This window comes from Budorcas taxicolor, chromosome 1, assembly GCF_023091745.1.
Source record: "Budorcas taxicolor isolate Tak-1 chromosome 1, Takin1.1, whole genome shotgun sequence".
Lineage (NCBI taxonomy): Eukaryota > Metazoa > Chordata > Mammalia > Artiodactyla > Bovidae > Budorcas > Budorcas taxicolor.
The window spans coordinates 194,435,602-194,459,099 of NC_068910.1; the positions used below are offsets into that span (position 1 = coordinate 194,435,602).

The window sequence follows — 23,498 nt, forward strand, 5'->3', positions numbered from 1 at the left end:
TTCACTGGTTTGTCCTAAGTCTCCTGTTGGAATTCCAGGTCAAAATGTGTGTTTGTATGTGTAATTTTTAATAAATTATTAAATATGCTCATTTCTCTTCTACCCCTTACAGCTCAAGGTTTTATCAAAGTGTTTGCCAGTCTGATACGTAAAAATTAATGTACATATAAAAATGTGTACATGTTCAGTTTATTTTAAATTTCTAGAATTATTTATTAGAATAAGTATAAGCTATGAAAAAGCTGTTATATGTCACTTCATGGCAGAAGTAACTCATAATTACATACAACAAAGAATTTTATATTTATGAGATTTTTTACTAATTGATATACTGTAACGATTGTTGGAAAGTCACAGTAAACTAAAAGTTTATAAAATTTAAGTTTACTGAGTTTTCAGTAATAGCTTGACTTTTAGGCTTATTTGTAACATTTTCAGATTCTTAGCCTTTGTTAGATATTTTTACTGTATTTTGATTTGTAAAGAAAACATGCAGCTCTTTTCAGGTGTAGTTTTAAAATGGTAGTGTGAGTTTCAGTGATTATCTTTTTTTAATTGGTAACCAACTATATTTCTTTAAGCGGTTTCAAGTTTGTACTCTTTTGAAATCTTAATTGTATGTTCATCTTCTATACATGAAATTCATTATTTTATCTTGAGTATTCTTATGTTTCATAATATTTTCCTGCCTAGTTTTTTTTTTTAATTTCATAAAAATCGAGCATCCAAATTAGCTTTCCTTAAGTATATTTTGTATTCTCTTTATTGTTAGGTACTCAAAATGACACCTTTAAAATTTTTGTTTAGGTCTGCATGAATTTGATGCCTTGAAGGATCCTGAAGTGAATGAATTCCGAATAAAAATGCGCAGATTCAGTGAGGAAAAGATTCAGTCGCTTGTGGGATTATCTTGGATGGATTGGCTAAAGCATACCTATCCACCTGAACTTGAACCATCCATCCCTGAAAATTTAGAAGATAAACTTTATGGAGGAAAGCTCATTGTGGCTGTTCATTTTGAAAATTGTCAGGTAGTATTATATTAAGAAATACTTTATAATAAACTTGTGAATTTTCCCAGAATGCAGCACCAATCTTAGAGGAGGCTGGTGCTCACCTAGTAAACACTGTTGAAGATCATTTTAGACTTAAGATGGAAATATATTTTAGGATTAGGTATGACAATCTAAAGTGACATATCCTTTGTACACATACAGTTTTTTGATGCACTTTTGTCTATATCAGGGTCTAGAAACTGCAGTGTTTCTGAATGTTTTTCAAGGTTATGTAGAAAACTCAAACAATTTTGAAGGGATGTTAAAAAGAAAGAAAGGAAGAATATGCAATAGAGACTCATTTTTTGTCAGTAAAGTCTAGTTCTTTAGAGAAAAAGTTTGCCAATCCTGGTTGTAAATAATGTAGATATAATTTAATGTAGATATAATTTATTTTCTCATGTTTTTCTCTTGTTTATAAAATGAAAGATTTGATCAAAAGAGCGCTTTTTTCTATTTTCTTAATTTTGCATTCTATGAATATGTGATTTAAGTGCTGATATGGAATTGGGCATTGTAATAGAGAATATATACAGTTAATCTGTATCTGAATGTTCATAGCATTTCACAAGCTAAATTCTGTTTCTCCTTTTGTTTCAAGTATACTCATTTTATCATTTAGGCTCTGGCCTTAGAATTAGGGTATGAGAGCAGGGATCTTTTGTTTTGTCCTTCAGTTACTATGATAAAAATGACAAAACCTTTATCAGTAACTGTTCTATATTGAGGGCTTTCCAGGTGACTCAGTGGTAAAGAATCGTGCATTGTTGAAAGAGCTGAAATAGGAATTTCACTGTTAGAAGGTAATTAGAATCCAGCATGAAAATACTGACTGTGGGCTATTTGTGAAATCTAGGTCAGTCTGAATTTCATCACATATGGGTCAAATCTCTACTAGATATATAAATTTTAATATGATCATTATTATGTGTACATGTGTTAGTCACTCAGTGGTGTCTGACTGCAAGGCCGTGAACTAACTGTAGCCTTCCAGGCTCCTGTCTGTCTGTCTGTGGAATTCTCCAGGCAAGATTACTGGAGTGGGTAGCCATTGCATTCTCCAGGGGATCTTCCCAGCCCAGGGATCGAATCTCCTACATTGCAGGCAGATTCTTTACTGTCTGAGGTACCAGGGAAGCCCCGTGATCATCATTGTAACAGATTGATTATATGTGAAAAGAAGTGTTCTAAAGTCAGAAAAAATGAAAAAAAGATTTCATTGTGAAATCTTACTGGATTCCAAGCAGTCATAGAACTTAACAGTAAAAGGAGTTTAGAGATCATCTTGGCAGGCTCTTTATATAATAATTCTTTCACCATTCTTTATAGCCTGTGTCCCTAACCTGATATATCCATTAGCTATGGGGAGTGTTCTGCTTATAAAATATTGATAGCATATTTTCATTGGGAGCAAGAACACATTTAAATATTGTATTTAAAAAATTAAAAGAAATTCATAGTGGCTTTCTGTGATTTCTGGTATTCTGGTTATACTTTCTTATTTGAATAAGTATCCGTTCAGTCTCCCTTTATTGTACATGCCATGTATTCAGCTAATTGAAATATATCTATATCTCTCCTTAGTCTCCTTTTCTTCTGGCTACCTATTTCCCAGAGGCTAAACCAAAAGAGTTTTGGATCATGTAGAATAGTAAAATTTAAAGTTATTAAATCAATTTGGCAGGTCACATAGAGCTTATAGCTTTTTTTAAGGCTGTTATTCCTTTAAAAATACCCTATACCATGATTCATTACCAACACTATTTTGTAATTGAATAAACATTCATGTTAGGAATGGCAAAATTTCAGAGTAAAGTACGTTTGGTAACCATCACGCATGTATTCCCTCCCTGCCCGGTTCTGTAGAATCCTTATTTGGCCATTTCAGCATCACTGCTGATGACCAGCATTGGGAACCAGCATGTGGGGACACTATAGTAAACATGAGATGAATTGTAACAAAGTATTCATTTAGGTTAAAAAATGATTTTCCAAAATTGGTAGGAGTAAAGAAAATGTACTGAAACATTAAATGTAAAGGGTGTATATGTGTAAGCATTGTGTCTCGTTGGATACAATGTTGTATAAATAATACTACTAATAAGTACAAATGTAAAGAGTGATATTTTCACTGTAAATATAAAATTGCTTTCTTTTTTCTACCCTCCTTTTTAGGATGTGTTTAGTTTTCAGGTATCTCCTAATATGAATCCTATCAAAATAAATGAATTGGCAATCCAAAAACGTCTAACTATTCATGGGAAAGAAGATGAAGTTAGCCCTTATGACTGTGTGTTGCAAGTCAGTGGGAGAGTAGAATATGTGTTTGGTGATCACTCACTAATTCAGTTCCAGGTATGTGTTTTAACTGTCAATTTACCATTTATGAATTCTTTGAGTAGATGTCTTATGCAGAGCATTCAAGTGCCTGAGATTATTTTTGGAGTATAGTGGAGTTTAAGATACATGTAGTGAGAGATGCCTTTCCCAACCATAAGGTACGCTATTTAAAGAGGAGAATCCTGATTTTGCCTTCAAGGAACTTGAAGATATTTTTGTTGAAATTACATTTGGAGACTGAAAATAGTTGTTGCATAAAGAATAATAGACTAAGTGACACGTTAGAGGTAAATAATAACTGAATTTTAGAAACGTATTTGATTACTTTTATTTGTGATTTTTGGTGTTTGTATGAAGCAAGAGGGATAATGACCTGCCAATTATGAAGTGATGTCTCTTTTGACAAGGAGCTCTGCTTTATTAGCCAGGTAACAGGGAATTTTATATCTCCCTTCTCTTTTTTTCAGGTATTTAGTGTAGCCTTTAGTTCTTGGTTTAGTAGGTAGAAAATCTTCTGGCAGTTATAACCTTCATGCAAAGCTTTGGGATCTGTGGCATTCTGACAGTTTGAACTCTAACCCTGAGAGGAAGAAGATGAAAAGTGCTTGGTGGTAACATAAAAGTATTGACTTCTTCCATTCATGTTCTGCCATCTTTTAAGTAGCCTTCTGCTTCTTTAATACTTTTTTAAAAAAACCTTAGCAAGGGGAAAGTATATTGTTTTGCCCAAACTGGAATTTGTTATTACAAAGAAAACTAAAAGCATGTGTGCGTTTTGTTATGTTTTTTTTTTGTGTGCAAGGTTTTGTGAGAAAGAAAATGTAGAATGTAGGCGAAGGACTTTGAAAGAAATGGAATGATGCATCTTTCATAGTGAAAAGTTTTTGCATGAATATATTTATCATAGTATCATGTTAACTCCCACATATAGGCCATTCTTGAAATTTTTTTTTTTAATATCAGAAATGTATTTTCAGAGGTTCTAAATTGAATGCAGTATACTGTATACTTTATACTATCTAAAGTGAATCACACTTTATATCTGTATAGGAAATTTATTCTGGTGAGGAATACATTGTCTTTTTATTCATTTTGTTAGAATCATTGGTATCGTAAACAATCACCCTTTTCTTTATATGCCTCTGGAGAGTTATTTTGGTTTCATGGAAATGAAACGGAGCATCACACTTGGATAGCCAGTAGGTTTTTGATGTAAAGACACTAATGGTTGCCTTGAGGTCTGTGCTAATAAGGTACCATGTCTACGTCAGGGATCCATGGAAAGCTGGCCACCTCAGGACTTTAAAAAAATGGCTACTCATGTACTGCATATTCACCTTTTTTCACTTACTGGCCAGAGCTTGCACTGTAGCATCACAATCTATGATCAAGTTCTGCCCCTGGAAAAGTATGCCAGTTGGTCATCCTGTCAAGTATGGAGTGCAGAAAAGAGGAAAAAAAACAAAACAACATATATACTGTGACACATATTTCTGTAAGGTTTAGCAAACAAAAAAATTCAATCACGTGGATTTAAATCCAGGTCTTAGAGATACTAGATGTGTAACTTAGCCTTTGGGTTTTTAGTTCTATAATCTATTAAAGGGGGAAAATCTGTCTTCCAGAGTTAAGAAGATTAGCTCTGACATAGAAGTATCTAGTTCTTAGATACTTAGGTGTTCACTTAATGATAGCTATTTTATGTTTTGATTTTAATTTCTCATATCTTTGACATTGAATTGTTAATATAGACTTTCAACATTGTTCTAATGTTGTTCAGCTTAATTTTATTTTTCTCTTGATTTAAGTTTTGTTTGAAAATCCTTGCCTTACTCTCCCTTGCCACTGTAGTATATCCGGAACTGTGTGATGAACAGAACATTGCCCCATTTTATACTTGTGGAATGTTGCAAGATCAAGAAGCTGTATGAACAGGAAATGGTTGCCATAGAGGCTGCCATAAATCGAAATTCATCTAACCTTCCTCTTCCTTTACCACCAAAGAAAACTCGAATTATTTCTGTAAGTTTCACATATGAACTTTTGGTGACCTTAAAAGCCATGTGATTTTTTTTCTTGTTGCTGTTGTTAGCTTGTATGCTTAATCCTCCCACACATATTCTTTGCTCAGTTCTCCTATGGAAACTAATTCATGTTTTGCTAAAGATCCATCACCATTTATTAATAGTAATTTTTAATGCTACTATTATTTTTCCATACCCAAGCTACATATGATTCTAAATAGGTCATTTATGTTTTTGATTATCTTTAGGTGCTAAATAAAAATGCCCTCAAATTGAGTATATTTTGAGATTAGAGCTAAATGTGAGACTTCAGAGAGCAAGTTGAGGCATTCCAGTAGAAAAGTTAGGTGTGCTGAGATAGTTGATTTTCTGGTATATCTCATTTGTATTAGCTTATAATAGTGTTTTGGTGTAATTTGTCCGTTTTCTTCTTATTGAACTTTTAGACTTTAAATGTAACAAAGACATTTCTTCTAGCATATAATATTTTTATAAAGCAGACCTTTAAATTTGTGTTCATTGGAGTACTTAACAGTTTTTAAATAGTTCTTCCGTCTTAAGAAAAACCATTCCTTGATAATTAATATATTACCTGTATATTAATTTATATTGTCAATTCTTTATTTATCCAAAGCTTTTAATACCATTTGTTTATCATGTCTAGTGAATTTTGTAGCAGTATTGTTTTACCTTGAGAACTAAGGGCTAGTGGTTGTGATGCTTAAGTTAATATATGTGGTTTTCAGTTGTTAGTTCAGAGTTGTATTTTCATTATTTTACCGGTGCACATGCGAACTGACAAGGCAGTTTCATTGTTGGCCTCAAATATTCATTTCTTAATTAAATATTAAGAAATGAGTAATTAAATGAATTCTTAATTAAAATTAAACATTAATACCCTGTATTTTTTCATTTTTTACCAGCATGTTTGGGAAAATAACAATCCTTTCCAAATTGTCTTGGTTAAAGGAAATAAACTTAACACAGAAGAAACTGTAAAAGTAAGTACTTGTTTAGATTTGAATTTGTCTTCTGCTCTGTTATTTGAATTCACTAATATGCTCAGTTAAGGACAGATGGGAGACTACATGTTATCCATTTTGGTCAGTTACAGGATATAGAATATGGCAGTTTATTGTAGAAAAATTATAAATCTTTGTTTTAAAATATTCTTTGCATAGTTGGAGATGTACTGGATAGATTGACATTTCCCCAGTGTATGTTATGGAAAAGAAATTGGTTTAGATCAAGAATTCAGCAAGTGAAATTTAAGCCAAAACTGTAGGTCACATGTTTCTGTGCAGGCTTATTCTTCTTTTTCAGCTTTGGTCAGAGCTTCCCTCAGCCTCTTTTAGGCGCCACCCCCCTGCCTTTTTCTTTTCCTTTTAAACTTGCTGAACAGACAGAAAATGTAATACCATTCCTGAAATAAAATAGATGACTACATTGTAGACCACAACTTGTTAACACATGGGGATTTATTGCACCACCCCTACAATTAAGTAAAGACTTAACAAGGCATTTTGCTTCAAAGTGTAAAGCATGCATTTTCCTCTATTTTGCTTGGCAGGAAATGAAGTGAATAGTTTTGTGATCCAAGAAAGAGATTCAGTTAGTTTGAGATGTTTGCTGGCATGAGGATATATTCAGGAGTACCTTGCCAAAGATTACCAATGCCTTGTTTTTCTAAGTGGACATTAAAGATTCTTTGGGTAGCTGTCATTAAAATAAGGGTGTTCTCTCTTATATTCTTAGCTAGATTTTAATTTTTAAGACCAACTAGCATTCTTTTCTATTTTAATGGTAATTTAATTTTTCCCTTGAATTTAAATTTTCTTTCTTAATCTTTTCCAGTTGTAAAAGTATAACATGATTGTTGCAGCAGTTAAAAAAAGTCCAAATATGATTTAAGAAAGAAGTTGTCGATCTCTCCTCATCTCTTTACCATCACATGGGATTCAAGGTCAATAAGCCTTGAGTGACCTCCATGTTTATACAAATATATATAAACTTATGGTTGTGTTTATTTTATTGATTGGTTGGTTTGTTAAAGAAAAGGGATGATGTTATATATATATTAATCTATAATTTGATTTGTTGATTTTATATCTTAGATGATTCTCTGGATTCTTAAATATTCAGTAGAGTTCCTTGGATATTACTTTTCTAAGGGCAGAAGTCATATATTGGCAAATATACCCTCAATATACCTACCTTTACATATGGGGTGTTTTTTTTTAAACATATATGTATCATTTTGCTTAGTGGTTTGTATGAATCCATGTGTAATTTGCACTCTAAAAATGGGAATTACTACCTATTCTTCCCATTTGTTAGGTTATTGTTATTTATTAGCTATTTAATTCTTTTCTAGCTATTGTTTCTCTGAAGCCTTTCATCCTTACTCAGTTTATTCCTAAAGAAGACCAAAGAAGCATTTACTATATGCCTTTATTTTTCTTGAGCATTATGCTTTATTTTTGTCTTTGACAGATTACTTATGAGTAACATTTTATTTCTATAGGTTTTACCAACTTCCATCAGCTATTCTAAGCTGGATTGATTTTATTGTTTGTGGTCATATATTTTTAGGACTAGTAGGCTTAATATAGTATTTAAAGTACCCTCTCCCTCCCCACTCCATCTGCTTCTCTGGTTCTCCCTCCTTTACCCTTTTTCTCTTTTCAGAGAGGTTACATAGATGAATTGAAGTAAGTTAATGCAATTATGGCATCACTTTCTTGTACGTACATCCCTCTTTCTTTTTTTTAATTGCTGTTCAGATTAGGAGTTCCAGTATAATGTTGAAGAGAAATCTGGAGGGGAAAAAAAAGATTAGGGGTAGATGAGGAGCAGGGAACTTTACTTCTTTCTTTCTAAACTTTTCTTTTCTTGATGTACTGACTAGGACCTTGGTGTGATACTGAATAAAAATGATGAGAGCAAACATATCAGTCAGGTTTCTCCCAAGAAAAATAATAATAGGGTGTTTGTGTATGTGTATGTGTGTGTGTATATATATATGCATACACACAGATTTATTGATTTTTAATTTTTGTCTGTGCTTGGTCTTTGTTGCTGCATGGGCTTTCTCTAGTTGCTTCAAGTAGGGACTGTTCTCTAGTTATGCTTTGCAGGCTTCTTCTGTTGCAGTGCACAGATTCTAGGGCCTGCGGGCTTCTGTAATAGTGGCACATGTGGAATCTTCCTGGGCCAGGGATAGAACCCATGTGCCCTGAATTTGCAGGCAGATTCTTAACCACTGAACCACCAAGAAAGTCCACCACACATAGATTTATTTAAGGAGTCAGCTCATATAATTATGGAGGTGTTTAAGTTCCACAGTCTGTGAAGTTTGTTTGCAAGCTGGAAAACCAGAAGACCTGATGGTTTAGTTCCACTCTGAGTCTGTTTGTATTTAGTCGCTCAGTCGTGTCTGACTCTATAGCCCGCCAGGCTCTTCTGTCAATGGGATTTCCCAAGCCACAGTACTGGAGCACGTTGCCATTTCCGACTCTAGTGGATCTTCCAGGCCAAGGCATTGAACTGGCATATCTTGCCTCCCCCCATTGGCAGGTTGGTTCTTTACCACTAGTGCCACCTGGAATGCCTGAGAAACAGGAGGCACCTATGGTGTAGTTCCTCTGGAAGTTCTGTATGCTCAAGGCCCAGGAAGAGCTTAATGTTAGTCAGGCAAGAATTCTCTTACACTCAGGAGGGCCAATCTTTTTGTTCTGTTGATTTCTTTCACTGAGTGGATTAGAGCCACCTACTCAAAGGAAGGTAATCTGCTTTAATTAGCCTACCATTTAAATGTTAATCTTATCAAAAAGAAAACACTGTCACAGAAATAACCAGAATATCTGGACACCACAAGATCCAGTCAATGGATAAATGAAATTAACCATCACAGTAGATGTTTCTGTTTTGTTCTTTATTGTAAAGAAAAGCATTTAGTCTTTTAGCTTTAAGTACAATATTACCTGTAGGTTTTTCACACATGCCCTTTATTCAAGAATTTTTCTTCTCTTTTTACTTAGCTGAGAGTTTTTATACTAAAAGGGATAGAAAAAGTTTCACTTTGTCCAGTGCTTTTTCTGTATTTCAGTTCAGTTCAGTTCAGTTGCGTAGTCGTGTCCCACTCTTTGCGACCCCATGAATCGCAGCACGCCGGGCCTCCCTGTCCATCACCAACTCCTGGAGTTCACTCAGACTCACGTCCATTGAGTCAGTGATGCTATCCAGCCATCTATCTCATCCTTTGTCGTCCCCTACTCCTCCTGCCCCCAATCCCTCCCAGCATCAGACTCTTTTCCAATGAGTCAACTCCTCGCATGAGGTGGCCAAAGTACTGGAGTTTCAGCTTTAGCATCATTCCTTCCAGAGAAATCCCAGGGCTGATCTCCTTTAGAATGGACTGGTTGGATCTCCTTGCAGTCCGAGGGACTCTCAAGAGTCTTCTCCAACACCACAGTTCAAAAGCATCAATTCTTTGGCACTCAGCCTTCTTCACAGTCCAACTCTCACATCCATACATGACCACAGGAAAAACCATAGCCTTGACTAGACAGACCTTAGTCGGCAAAGTAATGTCTCTGCTTTTGAATATGCTATCTAGGTTGGTCACAACTTTTCTTCCAAGCGTCTTTCAATTTCACGGCTGCAGTCACCATCTGCAGTGATTTTGGAGCCCAGAAAAATAAAGTCTGACACTGTTTCCACTGTTTCCCCATCTATTTGCATGAAGTGATGGGACCAGATGCCATGATCTTTGTTTTCTGAATGTTGAGCTTTAAGCCAGCTTTTTCACTCTCCTCTTTCACTTTCATCAACAGGCTTTTTAGCTCCTCTTCACTTTCTGCCATAAGGGTGGTGTCATCTGCATATCTGAGGTTATTGATATTTCACCTGGCAATCTGGATTCCAGCTTGTGTTTCTTCCAGTCCAGCATTTCTCATGATGTACTCTGCATAGAAGTTAAATAAACAGGGTGACAATATACAGCCTTGACGTACTCCTTTTCCCATTTGGAACCAGTCTGTTGTTCCATGTCCAGTTCTAACTGTTGCTTCCTGACCTGCATATAGGTTTCTGTATTTATTGAGATGATTTTGTAGCTTTTATATTTTAGTCTGTTAATTGGATTTCCTTTTCATTTTTATAATGTAATTACTTTTTTTTGACTGTGTGCAGTCTTCCCTGCTGCATGGGCTTTTCTTTAATTGTACGTGGGGGCTCCCAATTGCGGCGTGCTGGCTTCTCATTGCCTTGACTTCCCTTGTTACAGAGCACTGGCTCTAGGGCACACAGGCTTCTGTAGCAGCAGCCTGTGGACTCAGTAGCTGTGGCTCTCCGGCTCTAGAGTACAGGCTGAATAGTTGTGGCACAAGGGCTTTGTTGCTCCCTGGCAAGTGGGATCTTTTCAGATCATGGAGTAAACCTGTGTCTCCTGCATTGGCAAGCAGATTCTTTACCACTGAGCCACCAGGGAAGCCCCAGTTTGATTGATTTTCATAAGTTTTATGTACTACACGTTGAAGATACAGTAGCCTTTTTATCTATTGCTGATATTGACTAATATTTTGGTATGCATTTTTATGTCTGTGCTCATGGGGAATATTCATCTGTACTTTCCATATAATATCTTTCTCTGATTTTAGAATTGGGATAATGTTGACCTTATAAATTGAGGTAAGAAGCCTTTTCCTCCTCAGTTTTCTGAACAAGTTTAAGTAGGATTGGTATTGTTTCTTCCGTAAATATTTGGTAGAATTTACTCCAAGCACCTGAATGTAGGGTTTTTTAAGTGGGAATGTTTTTAATTAGAAATTTAATTTCTTTACTGGATAGATAGACAGTCATAATTTCTATTTCTTTTGTGTCAACTCTGATTATTTTCGTCTTTTGAAGAATTTAAAATTTATTTAAATTTATTGGCATTAAGTTCATTACAGCCCCTTAAATTAGTTTTTTTCTTGCTGTATAACAAACTAACACAAACCTAGCAGCTTAAAACAACACATATTTGTTAGTTCATATTTCTGTTATTCAGAAGTCTAGGCATGGTGTGGCTGGGTTTTCTGCTTATAATCTTACACGGTTGAAATCCAGATGTTAATTGGGCTACATTACTTACTGAAGCTCTTGGGAAGAATCTGCTTCCAAGATGATTCAAATTATAGGCCAAACTCAGTTCCTTACAGTTATAGGACTGAGGTTCTTATTTCCTTGATGGCTTTTGCCGGAGAATTGCTCTCAGAATCTTTCAGGTTCTTGTTCTTGGCTGTATTTTCAATTCTTGAAACAGAGTATTTCTCAAGCATTAAATCTTTTTCTGGCTTTGAATCTCCTGCCAGAAGAATCTGGTCCCTTTAAGGGCTCATCAATAGGTCAGGCCCATGAAGGATAATCTCCCTCCCTTTTTGTTTTGTTTGGGCATGCTATGTGGCATGTGCAGCCTTAGTTCCCCAACCAGGGATTGAATCTGCACTCCCTGCAGTGGAAGCATAGAGCTTTAACCATAGGATTGCCAGAGAAGTCCCTTCCTTAAAGTCACCTGTGTTTTATAGTAAAACCTAATCATGGGAGTGAAATCCATTGTAATCACAGTCCCGGAGATCTTACTGGAGTAAGATCACATGATTCTATGGAGTCTGTAATGAAATCCTAGGTGTTCAATAAAGATTCATTACTCTGCCTGGTTGGCACTTGAATGGCTTTCACTGTGAAAGTGCTTAGAATATTGTAGCATAGAGCTTTCTGGTGGATCTTTTACCTGCCTTGTGGCATTTGCCTTTTCATATGTCCAGCTTGATATTCAGCAGAATCTTGAAGTCAATGCTGCTCAAAATCTAGAAGATGGTATTTGTGTAGAGAGAGAGCTCAGATTGCCCTCTAGTTATACCACTATTTGAAATCGTTTCTTCTGACTCAGAAAAGACAGTAGGGATCTCCCCATTTTTGGCCTTTCTTCTTTGTTTTCTATTTTCATTTGCCCCAGTCTCCCTAGAAGTCCTGAGGCAGCAGTAGCAGAGCGCTAGTGGTAGCAGAACAGCAGTGGTTGCTAAAAATGCAGAGTTGAACATCCCTGTTTGATTAGAGGAGTTGTCGTTCGTCCTAAGGGAAATGGTGAATATCCTGATACCCACTCGCCCACTTCCCCTGCCCCTGCCTTCTCTGTTCGGCATTGTTGTAGGAAATATGAGTGAATGAAGCCTCAGTTTTCTTGCTGGGTGACAATAAAAGGGGGGCCCTAGGCAGCCACAAAATATACTTGGATGATTTCAGAGTGGGATGAGCTCACAAAACTTCTAGGTTTATTCCTGAGCTGTACGTATATGGATCAGAGTTACAACTGCCTATATACTTTGAGAATTGTGACATAAACCATAACCAGCATCTCAAACTAGTCACTGTATTTTGGTGCACATACTGGATAGTTCCAAATAGCCCTACAAAGAATTTGAAAACTGAACTGGTATTGGAACCACAACTCACAGAAGGTTTGTTGAAACTTGCAGCTTGAAACTATTATCTCCTAAAACAAATCATCAGCAGTCTCTATAGAATAAAAATAAAACCCAGAGACTTATAATAGTCAAAATGTATAGGAAGTCCTATCCTAGACTTCCTAGGTGGTGCAGTGGATAAGAATCTGCCTGCCAATGCAGGGATATGGGTTCAGTCCCTGGTCTGGGAAAATTCCACAGGCAGCTAAGCCAGTACACCACAACTACTGAGCCCAGCCCCCTATAGCCTGTGCTCCACAACAAGAGAAGCCACCATAATGAGAAGCTCCTGCGCCACAACTAGAAAAAGTCCCTGAGCAGCAACGAAGACCCAGTGCTGCCAAAAATAAATAAATTTAAAAAATTTGCAGGGTACTATTCAGAATTAATTGGCATAAAAAGAACCAGGAAAATCTCAAGCCCTATGGACTATGAGAATCAACAGACAGCAATGCTGAGATGACATGAATGTTGGAAGTCTTCACAAACATGTTAAAGAAATTGTTATAAAAATGCTCCAGCAACTAACGGCAAAGCAAACACAATGGAAAATAATGGGAAAAAATGAGAAAGTCTTAGCCACAATACACAGTTGTACTTCAGTATCTGGAGGGGTTTGCTTCCAGGATTCTCAGAGGAAGTTCAAATTACTATATAAAATGGCATGGTAGTTTTATAAAACCTATGCATAACCTATACTTTAAATCCTCCTTTAATTACTTGTTGCAGCCCCATGGATTGTAGCCTAATAGGTTCCTCCGTCCATGGGATTTTCCAGGCAAGAATACTGGAGTGGGTTGCCATTTCCTTCTCCAGGAGATCTTCCCAACCCAGGGATTGAACCTGGGTCTTCCACATTGTAGCCAGACACTTTACCATCTGAGCCACCAGGGAAGTCTTAATTACTTAAAATAACTAATAAAATGTAAATGCTATATAAATTGTTACTGGATCACAGCAAATTCAAATGTGCTTATTATAACTTTTTGGAATTTTTTCCAAAATACTTTTCATATTTGATTGGTTTAGTCTGAGTATATGGAGGGGGAATAAAGGATGAAGTAAGTGAAAAACAAATAATGAATTAAAAAACTCTGAATGGACTCCATAATGGAAATAGTGTGAAAAGAAAGAGTGAACTTGAAGAGTAATCAATAAAATTTTCCATTTTGAACAACAATTTGAAAGAAAATGGAGGAGAAAAAACTCTATAGAGCCTCAGATACCTGAGTAACAATATCAGAAGGTCTAACACTTGTCTAATCTGAGTCTCTGAAAGAAAAGAGAAAGAGTGTGGCTGAGAAAAACTAAAGTAATTATTACTGGGAACTTTCCAAAGTTGGCAAAAGACATAAATATAACATTTAAGAAACTCAGTGAACCCTAAACATGATAAACTCAGACAGTTCCAAGGCCAGATACTTTCTCTTTCAAAATCATAATTTGATTCTTATTAGTCAAAAATCTTAACACCTCATAAGCCTAATTTTGTGGCTATCAGCATTCCTATCATGTTAAAATAGGTATTACCTCAGGAAAGAAAAAACTATCTTAATCTTTTTATCTTCTTATTTCAGTACCTGTAACACTAGATAAATATTTGTGCAATGAATTAATACATTTTAATGTAGCTGCCTCTGACATCTGTAAATCCTTAATTAAATGTAAGACAGGCCTTCTCCCACTAAGTCAGAGCAACCATGCCTTTTTATTAAGTGTTTCTCCAGTGGCTAAGTGGTAAAGAATCCTCTGCATTGTAAGAGATGAGGGTTTGATCCTTGAGTTGGGATGATCCCTTGGAGGAGGAAATGGCAACCCACTCCAGAATTCTTGCCTGGAAAATTCCATGGACAGAGGAGCCTGGCAGGCTACAAGTCCATGGGGTCACAAAGAGTTGGACACAACTAAAGTGACTGAACACACACCCATACTTCTTGAAGATTTCCCAGCTGCCTTAGTGGTAAAAAATCCACCTGACAATGCAAGAGACACAGGAGTCGTGGGTTCGATTCCTGGGTCAGAAAGATGGCAACCCGTTCCAGTACTCTTGCCTATAAAATTCCATGGACACAGGAACCTGGTGGACAGGGAGGCCTGGCGTGCTGTGTGCGGTCCATGGGGTTGCAAAGAGTCAGACCCAACTGCGCATTCGTACGTACACTCGTATTTCATGAAACCATGGGAATTTCAGCCTGTTCGGACTCAGTTCCGTTCAGCTCACTGCAGTTGCTCAGTCGTGTCCAACTCTTTGCGATCCCATGGACCGCACGCAGAACGCCAGGCCTCCTTGTCCATCACCAATTCCCGGAGTCCACCCAAACCCATGTCCATCGAGTCAGTGATGCCATCAAACAAACTCATCCTCCATCATCCCCTTTTCCTCCTGCCCTCAATCTTTCCCAGCATTAGGGGCTTTTCAAATGACTCAGCTCTTCACATCAGGTGGCCAAAGTTTTGGAGTTTCACCTTCAACATCAGTCCTTCCAGTGAACACCCAGGACTGGTCTCCTTTAGGATGGACTGGTTGGATCTCCTTGCAATCCAAGAGACTCTCAAGAGTCTTCTCCAACACCACAGTTCAAAAGCATCAATTCTTTGGCGCTCAGCTTTCTTTATAGTCCAACTTTCACATCCATACATGACCACTGGAAAAACCATAGCCTTGACTAGATGGACCATTGTTGCCAAAGTAATATCTCTGCTTTTTAATATGCTGTCTAGGTTGGTTATAACTTTCCTTCCAAGGAGTAAGCGTCTTTTAATTTCATGGCTGCAGTCACCATCTGCAGTGATTTTGGAGCCCAGAAAAATAAAGTCTGACACTGTTTCCACTGTTTCCCCATCTATTTGCATGAAGTGATGGGACCAGATGCCGTGATCTTCATTTTCTGAATGTTGAGCATTAAGCCAACTTTTTCTAGTCTCCTCTTTCACTTTCTTCAAGAGGCTCTTTAGTTCTTCTTCACTTTCTGCCATAAGGGTGGTGTCATTTGCATATCTGAGGTTATTGGTATTTCTCCAGGCAGTCTTGATTCTAGCTTGTGCCTCCTCCAGCCCAGTGTTTCTCATGATGTACTGTGCATATAAATTAAATAAGCAGGGTGACAATATACTGCCCTGACATACACCTTTTCCTGTTTGGAACCAGTCTGTTGTTCCATGTCCAGTTCGAACTGTTGCTTCCTGACCTGCATACAGGTTTCTCAAGAGGCAGGTCAGGTGGTCTGGTATTCCCATCTCTCAGAATTTTCCACAGTTTGTTGTAATCCACACCGTCAAAGGCTTTGGCTCTGTTCAGACTACTGATCGTTATTTAGTTGTCTAAAAGGGAATATATAGTGGAACAAAAACGAAGTTAGGTGTTGATGTTTGGAAAAAGTTTCGTTTCTTACCCAGCGCAGTATTCTTTATTTGTGAGTTCAGGAATGTAGGCTATGTGTAGGCTTGACACATCCTGGCTGTAGCACAGTGGAAAGTCATTTCCATGACAAAGCCTGCCTTCTCTTGATCTCCAGATATTTGGGATTTGTGAAAATGTGTCTGGAAGTTTACTGAGTTGGCCAAAAAAATGTGTGATTGTAATTAAACAAGATGCTGTTTTAAAATTCTCAACTTTTCAGAGCCTGATGGTGATTCAGACAAAGCATCAGGAAATATGGCGATTTTGACAAAATTTCACATGATGTAAATGTAGAGAATAATTTTTCTTACTGCTTTTTCTGAAAACAAAAACCATGTTAATGTCTTCTACAGGAGATTCTAAGTTCAGAAAGCACAAATTTTTCATTTCATTTTAAATGTAGACAAGTTTTTCTCCTCTTGTTTATTTTTAACCATGTATGAAATTGAGTTATATTGGTGGATTACGAGGAGATTTCTCAATCAGACTTAGTTCTAGTGACTTGGTCTTAAATGATCACAGTTTGACTCTTAGATAATGATTGGTATTTCAGCAGTTTTCTTCAGAATGTGCTGGGTCTCTTTTTGTTTATTGTTACCACACCCAAGTTAGAGTCATTCTTTATAGTTATTCTTTTACGTACAACAGCCTTGGCTGTTGCTGTTTACAGCTAGCGTAACTGAGTGAACTTTTCTAGTTCATTCTACTTGAGTTCTTTTTTGAGTTTTATATTCTACTGACCCAGGCATTCCTCTCCAGTGTTCTATCCTGTATTCTCTCTGAATTCCATGGACAGAGGTGCCCATGGAGTTACAGTCCACAGGGTTGCAAAGAGTTGGGCTTGACTGAGAGACTGACACTTTCACTTTTTCCATATATCTGCATTTTGCTAATAATTGGTTGATTCAATGATAACCAACATTTTTTTTGTTTTTGTTTTTAAAGTATTAACATTTTTTGAGTACTTTTTGTATAGTGGGCTAATTTATTTTTATTTCTCAAAAATTGTCAAAAACTAAGAGATGCAAATGTTTTTAAGCTTAGCAGTTTATTTTTAGTATCTTGTCTTTATCACAAAAACATGAAAGAATATTTATTTTTAAACTTGTGATTTTTCTGAATAAACTATATATTCTGTATACAAAAGGTGATAGGTTCATAAGCCTTTAATGTCACTGAGAGTAAGAACTGAATATCATTTTTTTCCTGAAATTCCTATCTTCCATTCTGTCATACAAAAGATGCAAAATATGGTTTATTTATATTTTGTTTTGTTTATAATTTCCCTAATCTCATTTCACAAATGGTTTGAGGTAAGCACGCCTCCCCCCACCCCACACATGCACATGCACTCACACACAGTCTCATATATAAACAAAGAATATATAAAATATGACTTCTTAAAAAATAATTCAGATGTTTAATAGTTTAAAAAGCCAGGAGCAAGATTTGTAGTAGATATTTATATAGTAAGATCCTATATAACTACTTGATGTATACTGCAGGATTTGCTCTCTGCCTGCAATATAGACTGCATCCATAGCAAGGCAAACATGCTCAGTTATAATGCCCAGAATCTCTTTAAGGTAAAAACAGTCTTGTTAGTCTTGTGGTTGTAGTTCATCGTTTTATTTTAATGGAGAGATGTTTAGCAGTTTCTTATGAAGGAGACACAGTGGGTGATGCACACCAAAACCCCTGCCAGCATCATTGTAGTCGGTAAAATAATGTTACATATATATATTCTTTATACTGTCTTTCACTGGATAGACTTACAGTGTTGACAGTGCAATTCAGAAAAAGTCATTCTGTATATTTCAGTCTGTAGTATATTTGGCCATGTGAGTATTTAATTGAATAGTAATATTTGGACTTTCCAAAGTCAAAGACTTTCTGGAAGTTCCATATGTGTATTTTTACTCAAAACTGGGTTTTGTATAAATTCTTTTTTTGGCCGAGCAGTGTGACATGTTGAATCTTAGTTCTCCAACCAGAAATTGAACCCTTGCTCCCTGCAGTAGAGGTAAAGAATGGTAATCACTAGACCATCAGGAAAGTCCCAGGCTCTATGTTTTAGTACTCATGCTACTTTTACCACTCACTTTTAAATTGAAGATAATCATGTCATGTTGTTTTATAAATAATGTAAATGACTAAATAAAATTTCCTGGGACATGTTGCACATGTCCTGTATCACTCTGAACCTGAGTCTTTCACAAATGAAAGATAGTGGTGTGTAGGATAACCGTAAATATGGATAGAATATCTTCAAGTTGACCTTTATAATGACTGATTCATAAATTATTTGTAAGTAGAGATTTTGGAGACGTTTTATCCACCCTTTCCTTCCCAGCTGTACAAAAGACTAAGACAAGGCCCTTAGTAAATGAATTGATTGGAAGTAAGCATATAGTAGTAGTTTTTATACTTATGGTCTTGGTTTCTTTAGATCCATTTACACCATTGAGACACTTTTTAGCTAGTCTGCTTAGTACGTGAAAATAGGTTTTAACTAACAGTTTTGTGAATTACATGGTGATTAATTATCATGTAATGGTTCTGTGGACTAATAGACTGTCCTAGAGTTTGTCTGCTTCTTCTGCCAGTATGCGCTTCTCCATTCTTCACTACAAAGATGTTCTACTGGTGCAGTATTCATGACTCTCTGTTTTTGTCTCCATCATTACAGGTTCATGTCAGGGCCGGCCTTTTTCATGGTACCGAACTCCTGTGTAAAACTGTTGTAAGCTCAGAGATATCAGGGAAGAATGATCATATTTGGAATGAACCACTGGAATTTGATATCAATACTTGTGACCTGCCACGAATGACTCGATTATGTTTTGCTGTTTATGCAGTTTTGGATAAAGTGAAAACTAAGAAATCAACTAAAACCATGAATCCCTCTAAGTATCAGACCATCAGGAAATCTGGAAAAGTGGTAGTTATATACTAATTTCTGAAAAAGTTTTATAATGGAATAATAATAACATAATGGAATAATTTTAAAATTTAAAATAATGGATTAATATAAATGAAATTATATCATATAACTTTGGTCCCTAAGAATTGATTTTTAAAAAGACAGTAAGTCTCCCTTATGTTTTTTTCATTTTTCTTTTGGCAAATTTAGTAAATATCATTAATATTAAGTGTTCTATTATAAATGTTTGCTTTTTAGAAAATATAGTTAAGAATGAAAGGAGTTAAAATATTACAGGTTAACTGAAACTTCTGGTGTCAGATGTATTTAAGAATGTAAAGTTTTATGTATTTTAGAAAGATCGTACATCACTGAACACCCCATGTAGGGTCTGGGACAACTCAGTAATCAAACACATCTGTTTCTAGACGTGAAATATATGAGTATTCACACTAAATGAGACAAATGAAGGCTGTCAGTTAGCTTCATGTCATTTCTGGTCATGTTTTATTGTCAAATGAGTAGTAAATGAACTTTTGCTTTTCAAGAGTTTCTTAGACTTTGAAATTGTGGATAAAGGATGGTGAACCTGTTCTCATAGCTCATCTTCGATTTCACATTTTCAAGTCTTTTTTGTTTTCTTCTTACTTTAAGGAAAGGGTTTTTTTTGAGGATGGGTATATGAATTTTATACATTAAAAAATGTGGTTACTATATTTATCTACAAGAATTAGTATCTTTTTATTCTTAACCTGAGAATGTAAGCATTTCCTCTAGTTATTATCATGTAGTTTTTAAAAAGGAATATTATTGTTTAAAAGTCAGATAAGCGTTATTTCCTCAGTGTTTTTTTCCTCCACGGATACATAATTTCAGTCAAAGTGTCCAAGCTTTTATAGCCTTTTCTCTACTGTACTGTGCTGCACCGTATGTGCTTAGTCGTGTCTGACACTTGCGACCCCATAGACTGTGGCCCGCCAGGCTCCTCTGCCCCGGGATTCTCCAGGCAAGAGTACTGCAGTGGGTTGCCATTTCCTGGGACTAGGTTAATTAGTCTAATTGTGTACATAAAAGTTCTGTTAGCTTGGTATTTCCTTTTTAGAAATGTGAATAAACTCTGCAATACCTAGAGACATTGCCTTTTGCCAAATTGAGATTTATGTAGACTGAAAGCTCTTAAGACATATAATCTGACATTATATCAGACATAGTTTCTTGAATTATTAAAAATTCCTCATCACTTGCAACGGATGCACAATAAATGTTCTGTTTTTTGCATACTCTATTGTGAGAGACATTAATTAGCTTTTAGAATTTTCTTAAACCATTATAAAGATGTTGAACATCTTTGCATGTACATCTTGTTTTTATATTGGTTGATTTGGGGGGAAATCATCTAGAACTCTAGAACCAATACTGAAGCAAAAGGCATGTGCCTGTTCATACCTTACAGTTCATTCTTAGCATGTTTATGCAATGGTATCTTTTTCAACAGCATTATCCTGTAGCCTGGGTAAATACGATGGTTTTTGACTTTAAAGGACAGTTGAGATCTGGAGATATAATATTACACAGCTGGTCTTCATTTCCTGGTAAGATTTACATTCTAATCCTTAGTGTTAAAGAGTAATTTTTGGCATGTGGGGACTAGTTACCATGTTTTTATGACTCACTCTTTTTTCAGTCCAGTTAAGAAACCATCTTTTCATATTTTTATTGTTTATTCTAAAACAGATTTTCTGAAAGATTATATTAATATATTTACAAGTGGTTTGTATCTGAATATATTTACTTTGATGAGTATTTTCTCACATTAACTGTTTTATTTTTTATAGGTTTCTGAGAAATTCTCAAGAAGAATGTCTTTTTTTAACAACCTCTGTTATTGCTAGTTGTTTTAAACTTCTACCCTAGAAGAAACATTAACTAACATTGGAAGGATAGTAAAATCACTTATTCCTTAGTTGGCTTTAGCCTGAAACTTGAGTTAGGAGAGGAGCATCTTCCATATGCCTGTATTTCATATATAGTACTCCTGTGAGATGGCTTAAATAGTACTCCTAAAATTATGTATCAGTGGAGGGAAAAAATACCTAGGAAATAATTCTTATCTGACTTTTAAACAATAATATTCATTTTTAAAAACTATATGATAATAACTAGAGGAAATGCTTACATTCTCATGTTAAGAGATGAGATGGCTTTTTATGGATGAAAAAGGGAAAGTCACTGATAAGTCAGTCAGTCTTAAGTAATTGGCTCAAACCTAGGATTTGTGCAAAAGATTACTTGATTGTTTCCATTGTTCTCATAGCTTTCACAAATGTAGGAAATTTTATTTTGTGTTAAAATACTGGCTTTTTTTCCCCGTCTTCATTGTTGGTTAATCTGTTTCATAACATTGTGAACCTTCTTGCTTTAAAAAGTTTATTTTGTGGGTGACAAACATTTTTAAATGTTCTATCTTAGTAGTTCCTACCTGAGAAACTGTTTTTGGATAATCAGTTACCCACAGACATATTTATAAACTGCTCACATCCTAGTATTTTATTTGTGTATGTTCTTTTATTCCTACCCTTTCCTGCATGCTGCTCCTAAGTCGCTTCAGTCGTGTCCGACTCTGTGCGACCCCATAGACGGCCTCTCACCAGGCTTCCCCGTCCCTGGGATTCTCCAGGCAAGAACACTGGAGTGGGTTGCCGTTTCCTTCTCCAGTGCATGAAAGTGAAAGGGAAGCCGCTCAGTCGTGTCCGACTCTTAGCGACCCCATGGACTGCAGCCTACCAGGCTGCTCCGTCCATGGGATTTTCCAGGCAAGAGTACTGGAGTGGGGTGCCATTGCCTTCTCCACCCTTTCCTCCATACACCTCTATTAATTTTCACTAACCACGTTATTCCCTAAATATAGGCGAGTGGTGTGCATTTACACGTTTCTTAAGAGGAGCTGTAGTTTCAGAGTAAAAATTATTCCGTTCAGCAGTATACTTTTCTGAAAATTTTAATTTAGACTCACACATGTTCTCCAAAATCAGTAAGTTACTTGACTGACATTTTTGGAAAAATTGACAATTTTTGCAGTTAACTTGTCATCCCATGGACCTGAATTTATCTCTAACAAAATGTTAGAGATATTTTTTCTGCTTGTTTTGTTTCTAGAATTCACATTTATCCTAGTAGGTACAAGCTAGAAACACAGGAACTATAAATACTCTAATGAGTTCATAGCTTCTCATTAGAAGGTTTATAATCACATTAATTATTTATATATATAGCAGGAAATACAAGCACCAGTTTCTAGTTTTCTCCCTATTTTAAAGCAAAATAGCATATTTTGTGCAGTGTTCTCTTCTCCATATGTTTGGGGCTGATAATACTAAAATGCTACACTGGACTTTAGATAGGATGCAACTGATAGGACAAAATAACACTACTATGTAGATAACACAAATAGAGGATATTATTAATTTGCTGAGAAGTCAGCTTTAGAAGTGTGGAAATTATGAGAATTCCTTTAATCTAGGTCAAAATGGAATCTGTGAGATTTGAGAGTATTAAGCATGATAAGCAAAGGACTGATTAAAGAGCTGAAACTTAAATATTTTGTAAAGATTTTCTAGCTTTGAGACACAGTTCTGAATTTGCATACTACCTAGACATCAGGTCTGGACAGAATGTAGTTTAATCTTTTATTTCCTTACTAAAGTGCAAAAGAATGTGCGAAAAATCTTTTATGAGAGAAATAGTTTGAAGAGGGGAGACTTTAGTTTGTACTGCTAACTCTGTTTCCTCAGAGTTTAATGTCTCTTCAACAGTTTACTTCTCTGTGAAGTGAGAAAGTTATATGATCTCCAGAGTTTAAGATAATGTTGACTTTCTGATTACTATGCATTATCTGTGAATGGACTATACTTAGAATGATAGAGAAAATGAAGGCGTGTCTTGAAGAAGAACCACTTAGATGGAATGTTTCAGAAACTACCAGAGAAGGTGTTTATATCAGCAGCTTTGAGATCACAGAGAAATATTACCAACATTAGGTTTGTCAAAAGGAATATCATCGATGACACTCAAAGTACCAGTTTGGGTACTGTAATGACTGTGAAAATCTAGAACATATGTGACTCAGAGATTAATGTTGTTGAAATAATAAATATTCCTATGCACCACCTAATTTTGAGCAATTAAGAATAGTTCCAACTGTTTTTATTTGTAGATTGAATATACTTAAATTTGAAGAAAGATGTGAGG

The 23,498-nt window shown here is 35.8% G+C and overlaps 1 protein-coding gene across 1 annotated transcript in view; it reads left to right on the plus strand.

The window, feature by feature from the left end:
- The window catches only part of PIK3CB (phosphatidylinositol-4,5-bisphosphate 3-kinase catalytic subunit beta), a 128,087-nt gene that overhangs the window by 41,841 nt on the left and 62,748 nt on the right, over positions 1 to 23,498 (plus strand). The window contains exons 4-9 of the mRNA XM_052638271.1: positions 808 to 1,031; positions 3,231 to 3,410; positions 5,247 to 5,417; positions 6,343 to 6,420; positions 19,017 to 19,268; positions 20,746 to 20,842. Of these exons, the coding sequence (XP_052494231.1) occupies positions 808 to 1,031; positions 3,231 to 3,410; positions 5,247 to 5,417; positions 6,343 to 6,420; positions 19,017 to 19,268; positions 20,746 to 20,842 (1,002 nt within the window). The remainder of the gene's footprint in view (positions 1 to 807; positions 1,032 to 3,230; positions 3,411 to 5,246; positions 5,418 to 6,342; positions 6,421 to 19,016; positions 19,269 to 20,745; positions 20,843 to 23,498) is intronic.